This window comes from Peromyscus californicus, unplaced genomic scaffold (assembly GCF_007827085.1).
Source record: "Peromyscus californicus insignis strain IS unplaced genomic scaffold, ASM782708v3 Scaffold_16__1_contigs__length_79575227, whole genome shotgun sequence".
NCBI classification, from domain to species: domain Eukaryota; kingdom Metazoa; phylum Chordata; class Mammalia; order Rodentia; family Cricetidae; genus Peromyscus; species Peromyscus californicus.
This window is the reverse complement of record NW_026294458.1, coordinates 39,687,578-39,703,676: the sequence shown is the minus strand read 5'-3', so window position 1 is coordinate 39,703,676 and position 16,099 is coordinate 39,687,578. Positions and strand designations below refer to the sequence as shown.

The window sequence follows — 16,099 nt, the reverse complement described above, 5'->3', positions numbered from 1 at the left end:
CTACTAGCCAATCAGTGTTTTATTTATCAACCAATCAGAGCAGCACATTCACAGCATACAGAGCAATATCCACAGCACCCATTTATTTATATCTCCATTTATTTAGATATTTAAATTTTCTCTTAATATTGCATTCTTACCCATACCTTCTTATTTTCAATAGTTTGATGATTTTATGCTAATTTAAATGTAAATGATTTTCTAATTATTTATTACTAATATGTATAATATTTTTTTGCATCATGCAATCTTTAATTTATTGCTTAATCATTTTCATGGGTTTTTGATACACCTTAAGATCATCAATAGATTTGACTGATGTATGAATATTATAACTATTTCATCCTTTCTAAGCTCTATACCTTTTCATTTTGCCATCTACCACACTGACAAGCACTGAAGACAATCTTCATTAGAAGTAGTTAGCACAACTATATTGAACTTTTTCTGTGAAACTTCAGAGGAAGACATTACATATTACAGTAATATATTAGAAGTAGGTTCTTCATAGGTGATTTTTATGAGTTTAAGAAATTTTTTTATGATTCCTTCACTAGGAGTTTTGTTTTTAATCTGTGAGACATTTTGCTCCCTGTACTGATGAGTTTGTTCTGTCATATGGTCAGATGGTAAATTTATTAACTGATTTTATATATATATATTTTGGTTTTTCGAGACAGGGTTTCTCTGTGTAGCTTTGCGCCTTTCCTGGGACTCACTTGGTAGCCCAGGCTGGCCTCGAACTCACAGAGATCCGCCTGGCTCTGCCTCCCGAGTGCTGGGATTAAAGGCGTGCGCCACCACCGCCCGGCTGATTTTATATTTTTAAACCAACCTTTCATGCCTGGGATAAATCTTATTTGGTCATGTGGTATCTGTTTTATTTGTTGCCTGCTTTGGTTTGTGACTATTTTAAAGGAGTGTGCTGTCTAGCTTGTTGTCAACTTGACACAGACTACAGTCATCTGAGAGGGGGAGACCTCAACTGAGAAAATGCCTCCATAAGATAGGGCTGTAGGCAAGCCTGTAGGGCATTTTCGTAATTAGTGACGGATGGGGGAGGGCCCAGCCCATGGTGGGTGGTGCAATCCCTGGACTGGTGGTCCTGGGTTCTATAAGAAAGCAGACTGAGTAAGCCATGAGGAACAAGCCAGTAAGCAGCACTTTTTCATGGCCTCTACATTAGCTCCTGCCTCCAGTTTCCTGCCCTGTTTGAGTTCCTGATGATAAATTGTTACATGGAACTGTGAGTGAAATAAACCCTTTCTTTCCCCCAAGTTAGTTGTCTTTGGTCATAGTGTTTCATCACAGCACTAGTAACCCTAACTGAGACAGAAATTGGTACCAGGATAGTGGGGTATTGCTGTGACAGACCTGATCATGCTGGCTTTGGGGTGGGGAGGTGAATTATGGGAAGACTTTGGACATTTAAGCTAGAAAAGCCATTTAGTGTTCAAAGCTTGGAGAGCAGTTCTGTGGGAACTTGGAAGAAAAGAGTGTTGAAAGAAATGCAGATGATGGAGGCCTTAGTTGTGAAGTGCCAAAGAGAAGTCTGAGAGTCACTTAAAGACTCTATGGAGGCTGTTGCATATTTTGAGTTAAGAATTCCTGGTCCTAGTTAGCAGGGGCCGGAGAATCAGCTGTGATTAACATGATTCCAGGGGCATTAGAATGAAAACTTTGCTTTGCTGGGATAGTTGATACTGGACAGCTGGAGCTGAGAAATCAGTGGTTTGTAAAAAGAGATCAAGCAAAATCTTCTGGCAAGTGTTTCCTCAGAGTTAGAATACAGAAATTGTGTTCTAGAGGCGGCTGAGGTTGCCCCTCATGCTGGCAGCTGAATTGGTCATGTGTAAGAATCTCCCAGGTGGTACTGGTTTTAAAGGCATGAAAGGGGTTATGGAGAGCAGCTGAGGCTTGGCACTGTAAGAGGTCAGGAGAGGCCATTGGTGAGACTGGGGGGACTTTTAAGTTTGTAGAATGTTTTACATTGTGATGTTAATATTAATGTGTGATATTGGGGATGAATAAAAAATGAAAGGTTGTGACTTAACAGTGATGTATTTGTGTGTCGAGTTTACAAAGGGGTCAATTGTGCTGGCTAGTTTTATGTCAGCTTGACACAAGATATAGTCACCTGAGAGGAGAGAACCTCAATTGAGAAAATGCCTCCAAACTGTCTAGCTGTAGGCAGATAAGTTTTTAGTGCATTTTCTTAGTGATCAGTGGGGAAGAGTCCAACCCATTGTGGGTGGTGTCATCCCTTGACTGGTGGTCCTGGGTTTTATAAAAAAGCAGGCTGAGCAAGCCACTAAGCAGCACACCTCCATGACGTCTACATCAGCTCCTACCTCTAGGTTCCTGCCCTGTTTGAGTTCCTGTCCTGACTTCCTTCAATAATGAACCATGATATGGAAGTGGAAGCCAAACAAATCTTTTCCTTCCTAAACTGCTTTTGGTCATGCTGTTCCATTATAGTAATAGTAACCCTAACCAAGACAAGGAGTTTTACAAATGTATAAATGAAGTTTACTGGCCTGAAATTTAATTCTTTGGTAATGTCTTTGTCATAAACTGGCATCAGAGTTATTTTCACATTATGAAATGACTTGGGTAGTTTTGCTTTTCTGTTTTCTCAGAGAGTTTATGTAAGATTGATATTTTTACCTTCCTAATTCATCAATAAAGCTGTAAGCTGTTAGTAGATGTCTTTCAGCATTTTTCTTAATTTTTGAATTTTTGCAGTTTGGTCATATGCATATTTATTTTGCCTGTGATCTTCTGAGTTGATTGGATCTCTAAACAAAAACCTTTAACCAAATTTGGAAAGTTTCAAGATTTTTTTTTATTTTCCTGCTTTGTGCCTCCAATTACACATACACATGCACACACACACACACACACACACACACACACACACACACACACACACACACGTTAGATCCATAAGTTCTTATAATTCTCTTTTTCAAAAGTTTTCCTTCTCCATATTTAGTGGAAATTTATATACAGATGTTGAGCAGTCTTTGTCTCTCTCTATTCTAGGATACCCCACTTAGCCGTGAGTGTCATCTCATATCTTAATCTATTAAGACTGTGGCTCTTTGCTGGGGTTTTCATCCACTTTTGTCACACAGACTTGGTTATGCCCTTAGTGGAAAAACGATACAGAATTCCCTTTCATTTCTGAACATTTTTCTTTGCTTTCCAGTACTCTCAAGAAGGTTCTGTTGTTATTGCTGGTGTTATTGTATTTGCAAATTTTGCTGAGACTAAAGTGGTTATCTGTGGGCAGCTCAACATGATACAAGCCACTCCATCATTGTTGGAACTGTTAATGTCTCACCATCTACTCTACAAGCTTAGAGACACTAGTGTCCCCAACAGAAAATAAGGTTTTTCTCAAGGTTTCCAATTTCAGATGTGCTTCCTGAATGTACTGATTCCGACCATCGGCTGAGGGCTGGACTCCTGTTTCAACTTTGCTGCCTGCCTGCTCCAGTCACTTCTCGTACTGCTGGAGCAATCATCCTAGAAAATATTCCTAATAGCACATCTCCTTTGTTTTAAGATCCCTGTTGTTGGTTGTTTTACTGCTCTTCTTCTCTTTTGGGGGGCCTGCCACTCAGCTCCCAAATAAATCACACTCAGAGGCTTATTCTTAATTATGAATGCCTGGCCTTAGCTTGACTTAGTTTCTAGCCAGCTTTTTTAAACTTAAGTTATCCCATCTACCTTTTGTCTCTGGGCTTTTTACATCTCTTCTGTAAATCTTACTCTTACTCAGTGGCTGGCTGGGTGGCTGGCTCCCAGATTCCTCCTCCTTCCTCTTCCTTCCTCATTCCTAGATCTCTCCTCCCAGTTTTCTCATTTTATATATACTCTCTATCTGCCAGCCCCACCTACCCTTTCTGCTGCCTTGCTATTGACCAGTTCTTTATTAGACCATCAGGTGTTTTAGACAAGCACAATAATACAGCCTCACAGAGTTAAACAAATACAACATAAGCAAAAGTAACACACGTTGAAATAATATTCTACTACACCCCTCTGTGTTCCCTCAGGATTTAATCTCCTTAGTTTAGAATATAAAGTTCCTCAGGGTCTACTCTATGTCCTGCTGATACCCCTCAGAGGACTGTTGCTGTTGTGTTAAGTTCTAGTCTGTTGCTGGGACACATGGGAACTGTCCATGCTTTGTGATGCTACACTTTGTTTTGGCATATGCTTGCATGGTTGTGTGTCTGTGAGCACCCCATTCCCTTTGATGCTGTTCTTTCTATGCTTCTAATATCAGTCACCAGTTTTATCTGGGTTTACTTGAATTAATTACACAGTCCAATTCAAATACTGCCTCTTTAGCAAAGTCTTTCTTGGTGATGTGATCTCTCTCCTCATTATTGCCTTTGTATTTGCCTTGGTGCTTTCTATAGCTGTGATGAAACACCATGAACAAAAGCAACTTGGGGAGAAAAGTGTTTGTTTCACTCACAGATCCATATAACAGTTCGTCATCAAAGCAGTGAGGGCAGGAACTTAAAAGCAGGACAGGAACTCGGAGGCAGGAGCTGATACAAAGGCTGTGGAGGAGTGCTGCTTACTGGCTTGCTCCTCATGGCTTGCTCAACCTTCTTTCTTATAGAACTCAGGACTACCAGCCCAGGGATGGCACCACCCACAATGGCCTGGGCCCTCCTCCATCAATTACTAAATGGCGCACGCCTTTAATCCCAGCACTCGGGAGGCAGAGCCAGGCCGATCTCTGTGAGTTCGAGGCCAGCCTGGTCTACAGAGTGAGATCCAGGAAAGGCGCAAAGCTACACAGAGAAACCCTGTCTCAAAAAACAAAAAACAAAAAACAAAAAACAAAAAACAAAAAACAAAAAAAAAAAAAAGAAAATGCCCTACAGGCTCTTATGGAGGCATTTTCTTAATTGGGGTTCCTTCTTGTCAGATGACGCTAGCTTGTATCAAGTTGATACAAAATTAGTTAGCATAGTATTTAAATAGTATTGGGAAATCTATATGCTGCTAACTTGGTCTGTCTAGGTCTGTTTTTAAATCTATCTTTTTGGTATCCATAATGTCACATATTGATGAGGATATAATAAAAGATAGTTCCAGCAATGACAATCTGGTTTTGTATAGCTGTAAGTTTTGTCTGGTCCTGCCCAGCTCCCATGACACCACCACACCAGTCCTGCAGCCACTCAGACCCAAATAAACACACACAGGCTTATATTATTTTTAAACTATGGCCATTGCAGGCTTCTTGCTAGCTAGCTCATATTTCTTAAGCTCAGCCCATTTCTGTCAGTCTATATGTCACCACATGTTCCATGGTTTTACCTGTGTGCCATTACAAGCTGCTCCCCAGATGGTGGACTGGTGTCTCCTCACTCAGCCTTCCTCTTCCCAGAATTCTCCTCTCTGCTTGCCCTGCCTATACTTCCTGCCTGGCTACTGACCAATCAGCACTTTATTTATCAACCAATCAGAGCAACACATATTCACAGCATACAGAAAGACATCCACAACACCTCAATCTGCTTCAGAAGAGATATGGGCATTGAAGAAAGTGCATATGGAGTTACCTTTCATTGTGGCAAAAATTAGTCACTGAGCAACAAAGTGCCTTCACATGGACTACTGATAGTATGCTATACAAAATGGACAAACAGGACACAAAACAAAGGACTACCAATCCTTGCTAAGAAAAGTGTGATTGCAGCTTTGGCAACAGGCATCCTCTGAGGCCAGGACAATATGGCACCATTGCTGAAATGGCTTTGTAATCCAGAAAAGGTACAGTGCCCCTTTCTTCGAAGGCAGCTGAACAGGCAGTGGACCAATGGCTTCTGGTGTGCAGTGGAACAGGAGCTGAAACAGTTATTCTTGAAAGAGTAACTAGGCTAATGGAGTCTACCTCTCAATGGTAGACTGACATTTAATAAAGGAGATGAAGCCACCCACAAGCCGAGAAGAACGGGAAGCTGAATTCCAAAAACAACAGCAATTTCCAGAATTTAAAATCCTGAATCATGACAGGAAACTGGTGGAATTCAAGTTTATCTGGTACATGTAATACACTGAATGTGAGGTCAAGCTATAGGCCTTATGTACATCCTGCTTAACAAATGAGTCTATCAGATACACTAAGCCTGTAGGCTGAAGATGATGCCTCTACATGCAGAGAAACTTTGTGTGATTGTCCAGGCAGCTGACTGTTTCTGTCATAGCTCAATTTTTGAAGTCACTTTTTTGCACTTCCTGGTTTACTAGGTAATATTATTTCCTTCTTGGGTCTCTGAGGGAGTTGAAGATTAACTAGTTATAGTTACAGTTTTCCTTGTTAAGAAATTCAAAAAAGAAACTCACTAAGAGGTATTAAGTGTATAAGTTTGAAAGACATCATAAGATAGTTTTCTGTTGGTGATATAAATTAGGATAGAAAGTAAACTAGATACATTTTGGACTCACCAAAATAAAATAGATAGTGGAATATTTCCTCTGAATTTGTCAAATGCAAATGGACTAGACATTGTTGATATATTTATTGCTTGTATATATTGTATATAGTTATTGTACTTATTGTATATAGTTTTTCTTATATTAGTTATAACTTTTTAAAATTTTTTTATTTTTATTAGACAAAGGGGAAATGTGGTGATATTTTATTTGTGCTGAAATGTGATATTTTATTTGTGATTTGATAAATAAAGCTTGCCTGGAGATCAGGGGGGAAAGGCCAGCCATTTTAAGTAAACAAAGTCAGGCAGCACATGCCCTTAATCCAATCACTTTCAGGCAGGGTCTCTGTGTGTGTTCAAGGCCATACTAGGGAACAGAGCCAAGCGTGGTGACATACACCTTTAATCCCAGTACCAACATAGAGACCTGGAGGTCTGTACAGACAGACAGTGACAAAGAAGTGAGGCAGCTGGGCTAAGAGCCAGTGAGAGGGCAGAAAAGCAAGGCATATAAAGGTGTGGGTAAGACAAGAGGTAGCTCGCATTTGGAAGCTGTCAAGTTGGTGAGGTAAGGTTAGCTGTGGCTTTCTGTATTTCCCTGATCTCTCTAAGGCTTTAACCCTAAGGCTCCATGTTTTTTATTAATAAGACCCTTTACAATTCATGTTACAGTTTTGCATATAGAAATTGGATGGCTACAGACCTGAAAAGAGAAACTAATAGGGAAGTTCCCATACTATTCTGTTGTTTACTGTTTTTTTCAGGGGTATCTGCTTCTGTGTCGAGCACCCCTGTACAGTTCTGCAGGAATGGTGGAACTTGGCAAAATGGCAGATGCATTTGTACTGAAGAGTGGAAAGGGTTGAGATGTACAATTGGTAAGTTACTTGGCTGATACTACGATGGCATATAGGTGAGCCTTTTGTTAATAACAGCAGCAAGAATTCTGGAAGCTTTAGTTAAAGACTATCAACACGATTAGCATAAGGACAATAGCACTAAGATGTATACTCATGAACTCACTATAGCTGTGATTACTGTCACAAGACCCACACAAGATGGGTCTGTCCACATTTCATCATGGATGGTGGAGGCTCTAATGAGATCCTACCCCCTGCCTGAGGGACTATGTGAGTTAACAGCTGTGAAAGGATGTATGATTTTCTTCAGTGGTGTATCTGCTGGTAAATTTGTCCTTACTCCAGTAAATAACCTCCTACTCAACACTCCTGTGCAAGAAACTCTAATTAAACTCAGTGGATCAAACACAACATAAAGGCTTGAAAATAGGAGGAGGGGGACTTGTTGGAGGAAAAGGTTTTCGAGGATGGAGGATACAAGACGGAAGTGGGGATGAAAATATCTAAAATTTGGTATGTAATTGTATAAAACTGTCAAAAACAAACACATGCACATAAATATATGAAAAAATATTGTAAATGCTAAAAATGTGAAGTTTCTTTTTCTTTTCAACTATCAAAGCCATGTTTTCCTCTTAGGCTCTATATGGTTGAGATAACTTTGTCCATTTTCCAAACGTCAATTATTTTCTATAATTCACGGGTATAATTTTCCTTTTGGCTCCAGCCTTTAATCCAGGGCAACTAGCAATATGGTTTCTTCAGGTCCTTTCCAGGGGTTATATGCCATTTGACCCTATTTCAAATGTCAGAGTTTTAACATAATTAATTTTTTTAATCAGGATGAGTCTTAACTGTCATTAATCATTAACTGTCTATATTCCTCCCAGCTAATGCATCCTACCCACCCATGATTTTGGCCTTTTGGCTTTGATCTAAATCCATATAAAGTCCTTTGCCAGCATAGATTATAGTTTTTCAATTCTCTAGATTCTAATTAATACATAATTCTTGCTAGTGTGTTAGTGTTCACACCTTCTCTCTACCCCAAGTCTGTATGGTGTGCATTGCAGCTGAAACCTCTTACCTAGCATAGTGATTATAATAGAAGACATCTAACCAGAGAGAAAGTATAGAAACTCCTGAACCAGCCAGTTGACTCTATGAATCTTCTTTAAATTACACTGCAAAGGTTCTGAACTTCACCTTTTATCTGGTTTCAAAATTCAAAATGAAATATCTAATCTATAATGAGAGAAATTTGTTTTCTTTACAGCTAATTTCTGTGAAAACAGTACCTACGAGAACCTTTCTTTTGCCAGAATCCCAGTGGGCAGATATGGACCTTCTTTGCAAACATGTCCTGCAAACACCTTAAATGGTATGTGTTTCTCCTGGGATCTTTGTTTAAGCAGCAGAACTGTTAGAATGAGTCATACCTATCATTCCTCCAACTACTGTTAGGTCTCTGGACAAGGAAGGCTTGGCTCACTTTCATGCCAGTGTTTGAAGTTTAGTACAGAACTGCGTAGAGTCATACTTTCCCCAAAAACCTTAATGTGGATCAGTTGTTGTGAACTCTCCCTTATCCTTATTTAACTGGAAATTTTTCTTTAGCTTTCTCTGTCCCACAGCATTTGTTCAGGTGACTACTTATTCTTGGAGCTGTATCATTTGTCTACATTATTTTAAATCAATACATATTAATACAGATTCCTTCTGTACCTTCTTTCAGATGATATCTTTCCAAGTAGAGATGGAATGGAGCAGGTCTGTTGTCAGTAGTCCTTTGTTTCCTTGGCCATTTTGGTTATGCATCTTGGTACATTTCTAGTTTCATGATACCTTCATCAGTATGACAACCCTATGTGCACTGAGACGTTCCTAGAATCAAGGAATCCTGTTACTAGTATGTTTCCAGACAAGATCCAGAATGTTTATCACTTATATCAGTACCACTTTAGGTAATAGGTTCTGAGTGTAGACTTTGTACATCCATAGAGCTCCTTCCTCATAACTAAAGTCTACTAGTCATGTAATTTTTTATCTAAATGTCTTACCTGTCCCTGGATTGCATTAATTTGTATCTTATTAATTTTGCTGGTAGCCCTCATTTCTTATAGAACTGGATGCCTCAAGAATGCAGTCACTTTTAAATCATTTATAAATAATGTTTGGTAGAGCAGTAACAGAGAGGAGAATTTCACATTTAGATATTCACTTTTGTGCATCTCCAGACTACACTGAAATTCTAAATACATTGTAGGAATCTCTCTCTCCTGTGTCCCTTTCTTACTTATTCTAAGTGATTACTCGCATATTCATGATCCAGCCTTCTCACAGTTAGGGTTACTATTGCTGTGATGAAACACCATGACCAAAACCTTGGAGAGGAAAGGGTTTGTTTCACTCACACTTCCACATCACAGTTCATTATCAAAAGCAGTGAGGGCAGGAATTCAAGCAGGACAGGCAGGAGCTGATGCAGAGGCCATGGGGGGAGTGCTGTTTGTTGGCTTGCTCCATATGGTTTTCTCAGCTTGCTTTTTTATAGAACTCAGAACTACAGCCCAGGGGTGGCACCACCCACAAGGGACTGGGCCCTCCTCCATCAATCACTAATTAAGAAAATACCCTACAAGCCTGCCTGCCTATAGCCAGATCTTAGGGGAGCATTTTCTCAAATGAGGTTCCTTTCTCTCAGATGACTATAGCTTCTGTCAAGTTGACATAAAACAAGACAGCACAAGCCTTTTGATTAATATCTGAGAAAGCAAAAGGAGGACTTCAATAGATTTGTTCTTACTATGCATATTTTATAGACCATACTATAGTGTATAGTGTACTGTGGTGATATATTGTGCACCCCAATAAAACTTATCTGGGGATCAAAGGACAGAGCCAGCCACTAGATTAGACATAGAGGCCAGACAGTGGTGACACATACTCTTAATCCTGTCACTAGGGAGGCAGAGATCCATCTGGATCTCTGTGAATTCAAGGCCACACTGGAAACAGAGCCAGGCAGTGGTGGCATACACCTTTAATCCCAGGAATTGTGATCTCATGTCTTTGCTTGGGAAGGAGATACATCTTTAATCCTAGGAAGTGATGACAGGAAGCAGAAAGGTATATAAGGCATGAGGACCAGGAACGAGCAACTTTTTTGAGCAGTTCATCTGAGATCCATTCTGATTAGGACTTAGAGGCTTTCAGTCTGAGGAAACAAGATTGGCTGAGGAGTTGGCAAGGTGAGGTTGGCTGTGGCTTGTTCTGCTTCTCTGATCTTTCAGCTTTCACCCTAATATCTGGTGCTGGGTGTTTTTTATTAACAAGACCTTTTAAGATTTGTGTTACAGTGTACCTATGAATGACTGTTGTCTTCAATTTCTACATTATATATACCTTTTCTATGTTTTATAAACCAGGTACAACTTACAAAACATAACTGTGTGCTATGATTTGGAAAAGCAAGTGTCAGTAATATATCCATGAAGGTCATTGCAGATGTTTGGTATAATACCTGGAGAGCGGGATAAGAGAGTCATATTATCATCTTTTATTTGACATTCATTTGATTTGAGCAACCATTATGAAAATGTTTATTATATATATCTTTGAATTTCAGACTGAGTCCATATCATTTTAAAGATATGTATTTTAACCATTAACAAACTCACTTTTAATTCTGTATTAAGAATTCTCTTTGTTTTAGTTTATATAACAAGTGGTTATCACGCATTTCAATGATGTTTGAGTATATTCATATTTCTGTGAATATTGAAAGAGACACACTTGACATATGGCTGCTTAAAAGATATAAATCCTGTGTGTGTTAAAACTTTTATGTCACCAGGCGGTGGTGGTACATGCCTTTAATCCCAGCACTCAGGAGGTAGAAGCAGGTGGATCTTTGTGAGTTTGAGGCCAGCCTGGTCTACAGAGCGAGATCCAGGATGGGCACTAAAACAACACAGAGAAACCCTGTCTCGAAAAACCAAAAAAAAAAAAGTTTTATGTCGTGCAGTAGAGGTGGAGTCATCATATAAATGAATGAAAACTCCAACCTTCTATTTTAAGTGTTATTAAAGAAATTTCTGATATCAGTATTTCTTGCCATTTCTCCAAAAGCAGCTGCTTCCATACTGATCCTGAGGAAAACGTTTCACCTGTCCTTCTAATTATGATTCTGTCTTTAGATGTTGTATAATGATTAGTGATTGGAGGACTATGAGGTGGAAAGTTCAGGTGATAGCCTGAGAAAAGAAAACTGCCCAAAGAACTGCTGATTGAGAGGCAGTAGAACATCCAGCAGTTGCTGCAATACCCTGGAATTCTTTGTCTTTGAGGAGTTATCCAGATTTGCATAGACATAAAAGATCAACATATATTTAATAGCTAGTAGGAATTTTTCATACTGATTCTGGTCTCAGCCTCGTCTATCTTCATTGTGTCCAATTCAAAGTCATTTCATTCCTACATGTTGGAAAGTAAATCTTTTCTTGAAGACAAAGAAGGAAGCAAATAGTAACTAACTGGTCCTTGTACGAAGTCCAGTTTTTCAAGATCAAGACAGTTGCCTAGAATACAGCAGCAACTGTTGCTCTTTTCTATCCTGGGTGTTAAAACAACCCCAAATTCTTGACCTAAAGCAACAAAGCTTTAGGTTTCTCACAGCTCTACGGGTTGGTTGTGGCAGCTAGAATGTTCATTTGAGGAACATGATGCTAGCTGTTAGGCACAGCACCTCAAGTCAGCACCACATGGCCTGTCTTTCAGTAGTTATAGACCCACTTCCTCTTATGGTACCTCAGGACAGCATTCTAACATCCCAGAAGGGTGGTGACTGAAACTGAGAGAACTTTTGAGGCCTGGGTGCTGGGAGTCATGTATTTCCACCATACTCTATTGGTCAAGGTCAGTCACAGGCCAGCCCAGATTCAAGAGTGAGTAAATGCTCATCCTGGGAGAAGCAGCAGAGTCACGCTGGCATGGAGCAAGTATGCAGGGATCACTGTATCTATCTTTATATACTTTTTCTCATTTCTCCTCCTTATTAAAGCCGGGATTCCTTTAGCAACTCGACTGTGCACTGTTTCTGAGTACGGAGAGATATATTTACAAAATGCAATGAGAGGAAGTTGCACGGAAAATCTGGAGACACTGGAAATGCAGGTATGCTTTCTAGTCCATCTGGTGGGCATTTGGGGGATGCTCTGAGTCTAGGCCAGTCTGTTTGGTCTTCAGGTGCCTGATGGTCAAATCAATACTTTTAAAACTCTCAAATTGTAAATTAAGAAAACCCAGTCAGTTAAATCCTTCTTATTTGGTTAAAGTCAACGTCTGTTTAATGTTGACATTTTATTTCAGAATGTTTCAGCAAATGGTAGTCTAGAAAATATTTGCAGACTGTTCAAGTATTGACTGAACATAGACCCCTGACTTCAGAAACCAAAGGTGGTCTACTCCATCAAAATGAATGGAAAAAATGATATGAACAATGACCCTTAGACACAGACAACTCCAGATTGATACTGGTCTCAGGGCTGTATCTATGAGCTACTAAAATAAGGATTTATGGCTATATATGCTCCCATCCATATGAAATTATAGGATAGAGGCAACTGAGCATGCGTGGAAGTGCTAACTCATTGGATCATGCAAGAACAGGAAGACACTGTAAACTTTGATGTGGGCACTTCTGTGTGCAAGCATGTCACATCTTCTTTATCAAATTGGATACCATTTCCATACTAAAGACATTATGGCTGGTGAGCATTTACTGCTATCAAATACAGAGGATCCTGGACATTAGATAGAGTTAAGACCTAATAAGTCCACTGTAAGTTTAAGATGTACTTAATTCACCTAATCTATGTGACATCATGATTGACCCACATGACATTCTCTAAAGTCGCCCATTGTTTAACTTCATCATGTTTTGGATGACCGGAAGCTGTGGTTTGCTGTTGTTCAGAATCAAACTGTAGCACATTTGCAAATCTTTAGTGTATGGGAAAAGATTAAACTAAAAATTCAATGTGTTGTTAGTATTGAGTAAATCACTTCTATATCATTGTAACACCAAAACAAAACAAACAAACAAAAACAAACAAACAAAATTTTGGTTAATTGGTTATTTGTCTGTAACATTTAAAACATTTTGTGTATACTACTAAGTGTTCTAAATCATTTTTAATTTTTAAACACCACAGATAAGTATTACTATAAGTGAGGGAAAGTACAGCTCTGAGGAATGAAATGCTTTGACTAGGGACCATTGCCAAGCCACTACAAAGCCACTGTTGAATTTAAAATCCACAGGAAACCACACCGGCTCCCTGATCACAGATGGGCAGGGTGTGGGTGGGCTGGGAATGGGAAACAGGATGTGTAGGTAGCTGCCAGTCACACACACTGAAAGAAAGAGGGCAGATTCTGGAATCTGACAAGTCAGTGTTTGACTCTCAACTCTGCAGCTTCCAAGATGTGTAAACCTGTCTAAGTCCTTAAGTGTTACATGGGAGCTCAGTTTACAGAGCCATTTCCCATTATGTGTTCTGTATGATCACACCTTAAAACATCAGAGTGCCAAGCACATGACAGAGACTTGGCTGTTGAATTCGACAGTTTTTTGTTTGTTTATTTTTTGCTGTTGTTTTTTCATTCTGTCTGCTGAGAGAATTTGTCTCCACTCCTTACAAGTGAGTACTGGTTTGATTTTTGAAGCGATGGTGCCATCTAGTGTAAAACTGAGTTCATTCTCTCCACATGCGTTGACCCACAGTTACACAGTGGCATGACTATAGCCGTTAGTCTTAATATAATTCAAGCAAGTGGTGAAAAATGAGGAAAATCTCTGCTCTTTGTGTTGTTTACACAACAAAAAAAAGTAAACAAGAAAAACTCGGAGGGTGTGATGCTCAGGAGGTTGAGGCTCACCTAAATTTCAGGTTGCTCAACTGCAGTCTTTGCAAAATGTTTATGAACACTTGTATAAATTCGACTTTTTGAAAAAAAAAATCCTTTTAAACAGATAGACAGCATCACAACAAAATCGAACAATATTTCTACAGAAGCCCAGTTTTTAACAGCTGATGCCAATCAATTAACTGCTGAGAACATCACTTCTGCCGCTATAGTGGTTGGACAGATCTTCAATGAAACCAGAGGGGCTGAAGAACAGGTAAAATTGGAGATTTTAGGTTTGGGATTGTAGCCTATTGGTGGTGTTTCATTAGCATGTGCAGGGCCTTGGGTGAGGGGCATCTCAAATACTATTCCTTATCCTATGATTTGGGTGGTATTTAAGTTAAGACCATAGGGCAGAGTACTCTTTCTGGGAGATGCACAAAGAAATTGAAAGAGGACTCCCTGTCTAAACACCCTCTGGGATTGACATGATAGTTGTTATTATATTAAATATTCCAGCATGAGTTGGAACGAACAGGTCTCTAGCTTTATCATATACAGTTTAGCAATTGTATTAGACTGTGACATACATGTCCTTTCCCAAATAAACAGTTTTCCTAAACACTTGTCCTGAAATAGGCCTTTAGCTCTGCTCTCTTTGTGCCAAGCATCCTCTCAGGCTGGTCTTTGGCTTTCTCAAGAGTCTCTAAACTGAGTTTACATGTCTAATATCATGGCCTGCTAAATTCTGAAACATAAAAACGAGAAGTATAATCAACATTTGTCGACAATGGAGTGTTTGTATTGGTCAGCAGGGTGGTAAGCCATCAATATGAAGTATATCAGCAGGGGCTCCTTTCTTTTGTAGTCTTTAAATATTTTCTTTCAAAAATTGTTTTGACTACCAAAGGTCCCTTGAGAAGTAGGTTTTAAGTAATAAGATAATGGAAGACATAATTCAAAGAATATGCACGTCCGATTGTAGAGTTAATAGAAAAATTAGTCAGCAAAGACACAGGAATGAAATGCCTAGCCATTGTCTCTCCGTCTCACTCCTGAGTTTTCAAATGTAAGAAACTAAAGATAATTTACTGATAGTTATATATGTACAACTGATAAGTCATGCTGAGCATTGTGAGCTATGATGTTTGGACAGGCAGGCCTGCAGCCATATTTGTGTCTACTTTTAGACAAGCACTTGCTCTTCTGTTCTTATGGATGGAAAAGGGCTGTGAATGATCTTATCATGAGGTCAAACTCAAAATCCTAAACCTCCTACTTCACCAGCTTTATTATGGTTTTACTTCTTATCTTGGCCCCTTCCTTTATATTATATACGTCTTAAACTGAAACTTTGATTTAAACTTTTTTTCCTTTGGATTATCATGCTAATCATGTTATTTTCTACCATGATAGTTCCTCATGATAGTAGTAATGATTATACATGACACATATCTTCGGTGATATGCCTTCTCCCTCCCAGGCAAAAAGAGTCGCTATAACCACAGTGAGTCAGATTCTGGATGCCAGTGAAGATGTTTTTCAGAAAGCTGCTGTGATTAATGAGGACTCCTTTTCCACGTAAGCAACAGTTTGGAACACAGTTTGGGAAGTACCACTTACCTTCTTAGGTTAAAGCACAAATAGAGGACCTGTATCTCTCAGGGGTGCCACAACTGCCTGATGCTTTAGGAATCAAGAGAAAATCCGTGACTTCCCACATGATCTTGCTCCTACATGGAGTGATATGTGCTACCTCTTGGTTCCGGGGGGGGGGGGGGGGGGGGGGCTAGGAGGAAAAGAGAACTGGGATGTTTGTTCCCTTAACCTGGGTTGGGTGCGGTCAAGGCTGCAACC

The 16,099-nt window shown here is 39.5% G+C and overlaps 1 protein-coding gene across 1 annotated transcript in view; it reads left to right on the top strand.

The window, feature by feature from the left end:
• Positions 1–16,099, top strand: part of Adgrg7 (adhesion G protein-coupled receptor G7) — a 54,978-nt gene that overhangs the window by 9,847 nt on the left and 29,032 nt on the right. Inside the window, exons 2-6 of the mRNA XM_052740898.1 lie at positions 7,235–7,348; positions 8,607–8,711; positions 12,393–12,505; positions 14,367–14,516; positions 15,726–15,823. Of these exons, the coding sequence (XP_052596858.1) occupies positions 7,235–7,348; positions 8,607–8,711; positions 12,393–12,505; positions 14,367–14,516; positions 15,726–15,823 (580 nt within the window). The remainder of the gene's footprint in view (positions 1–7,234; positions 7,349–8,606; positions 8,712–12,392; positions 12,506–14,366; positions 14,517–15,725; positions 15,824–16,099) is intronic.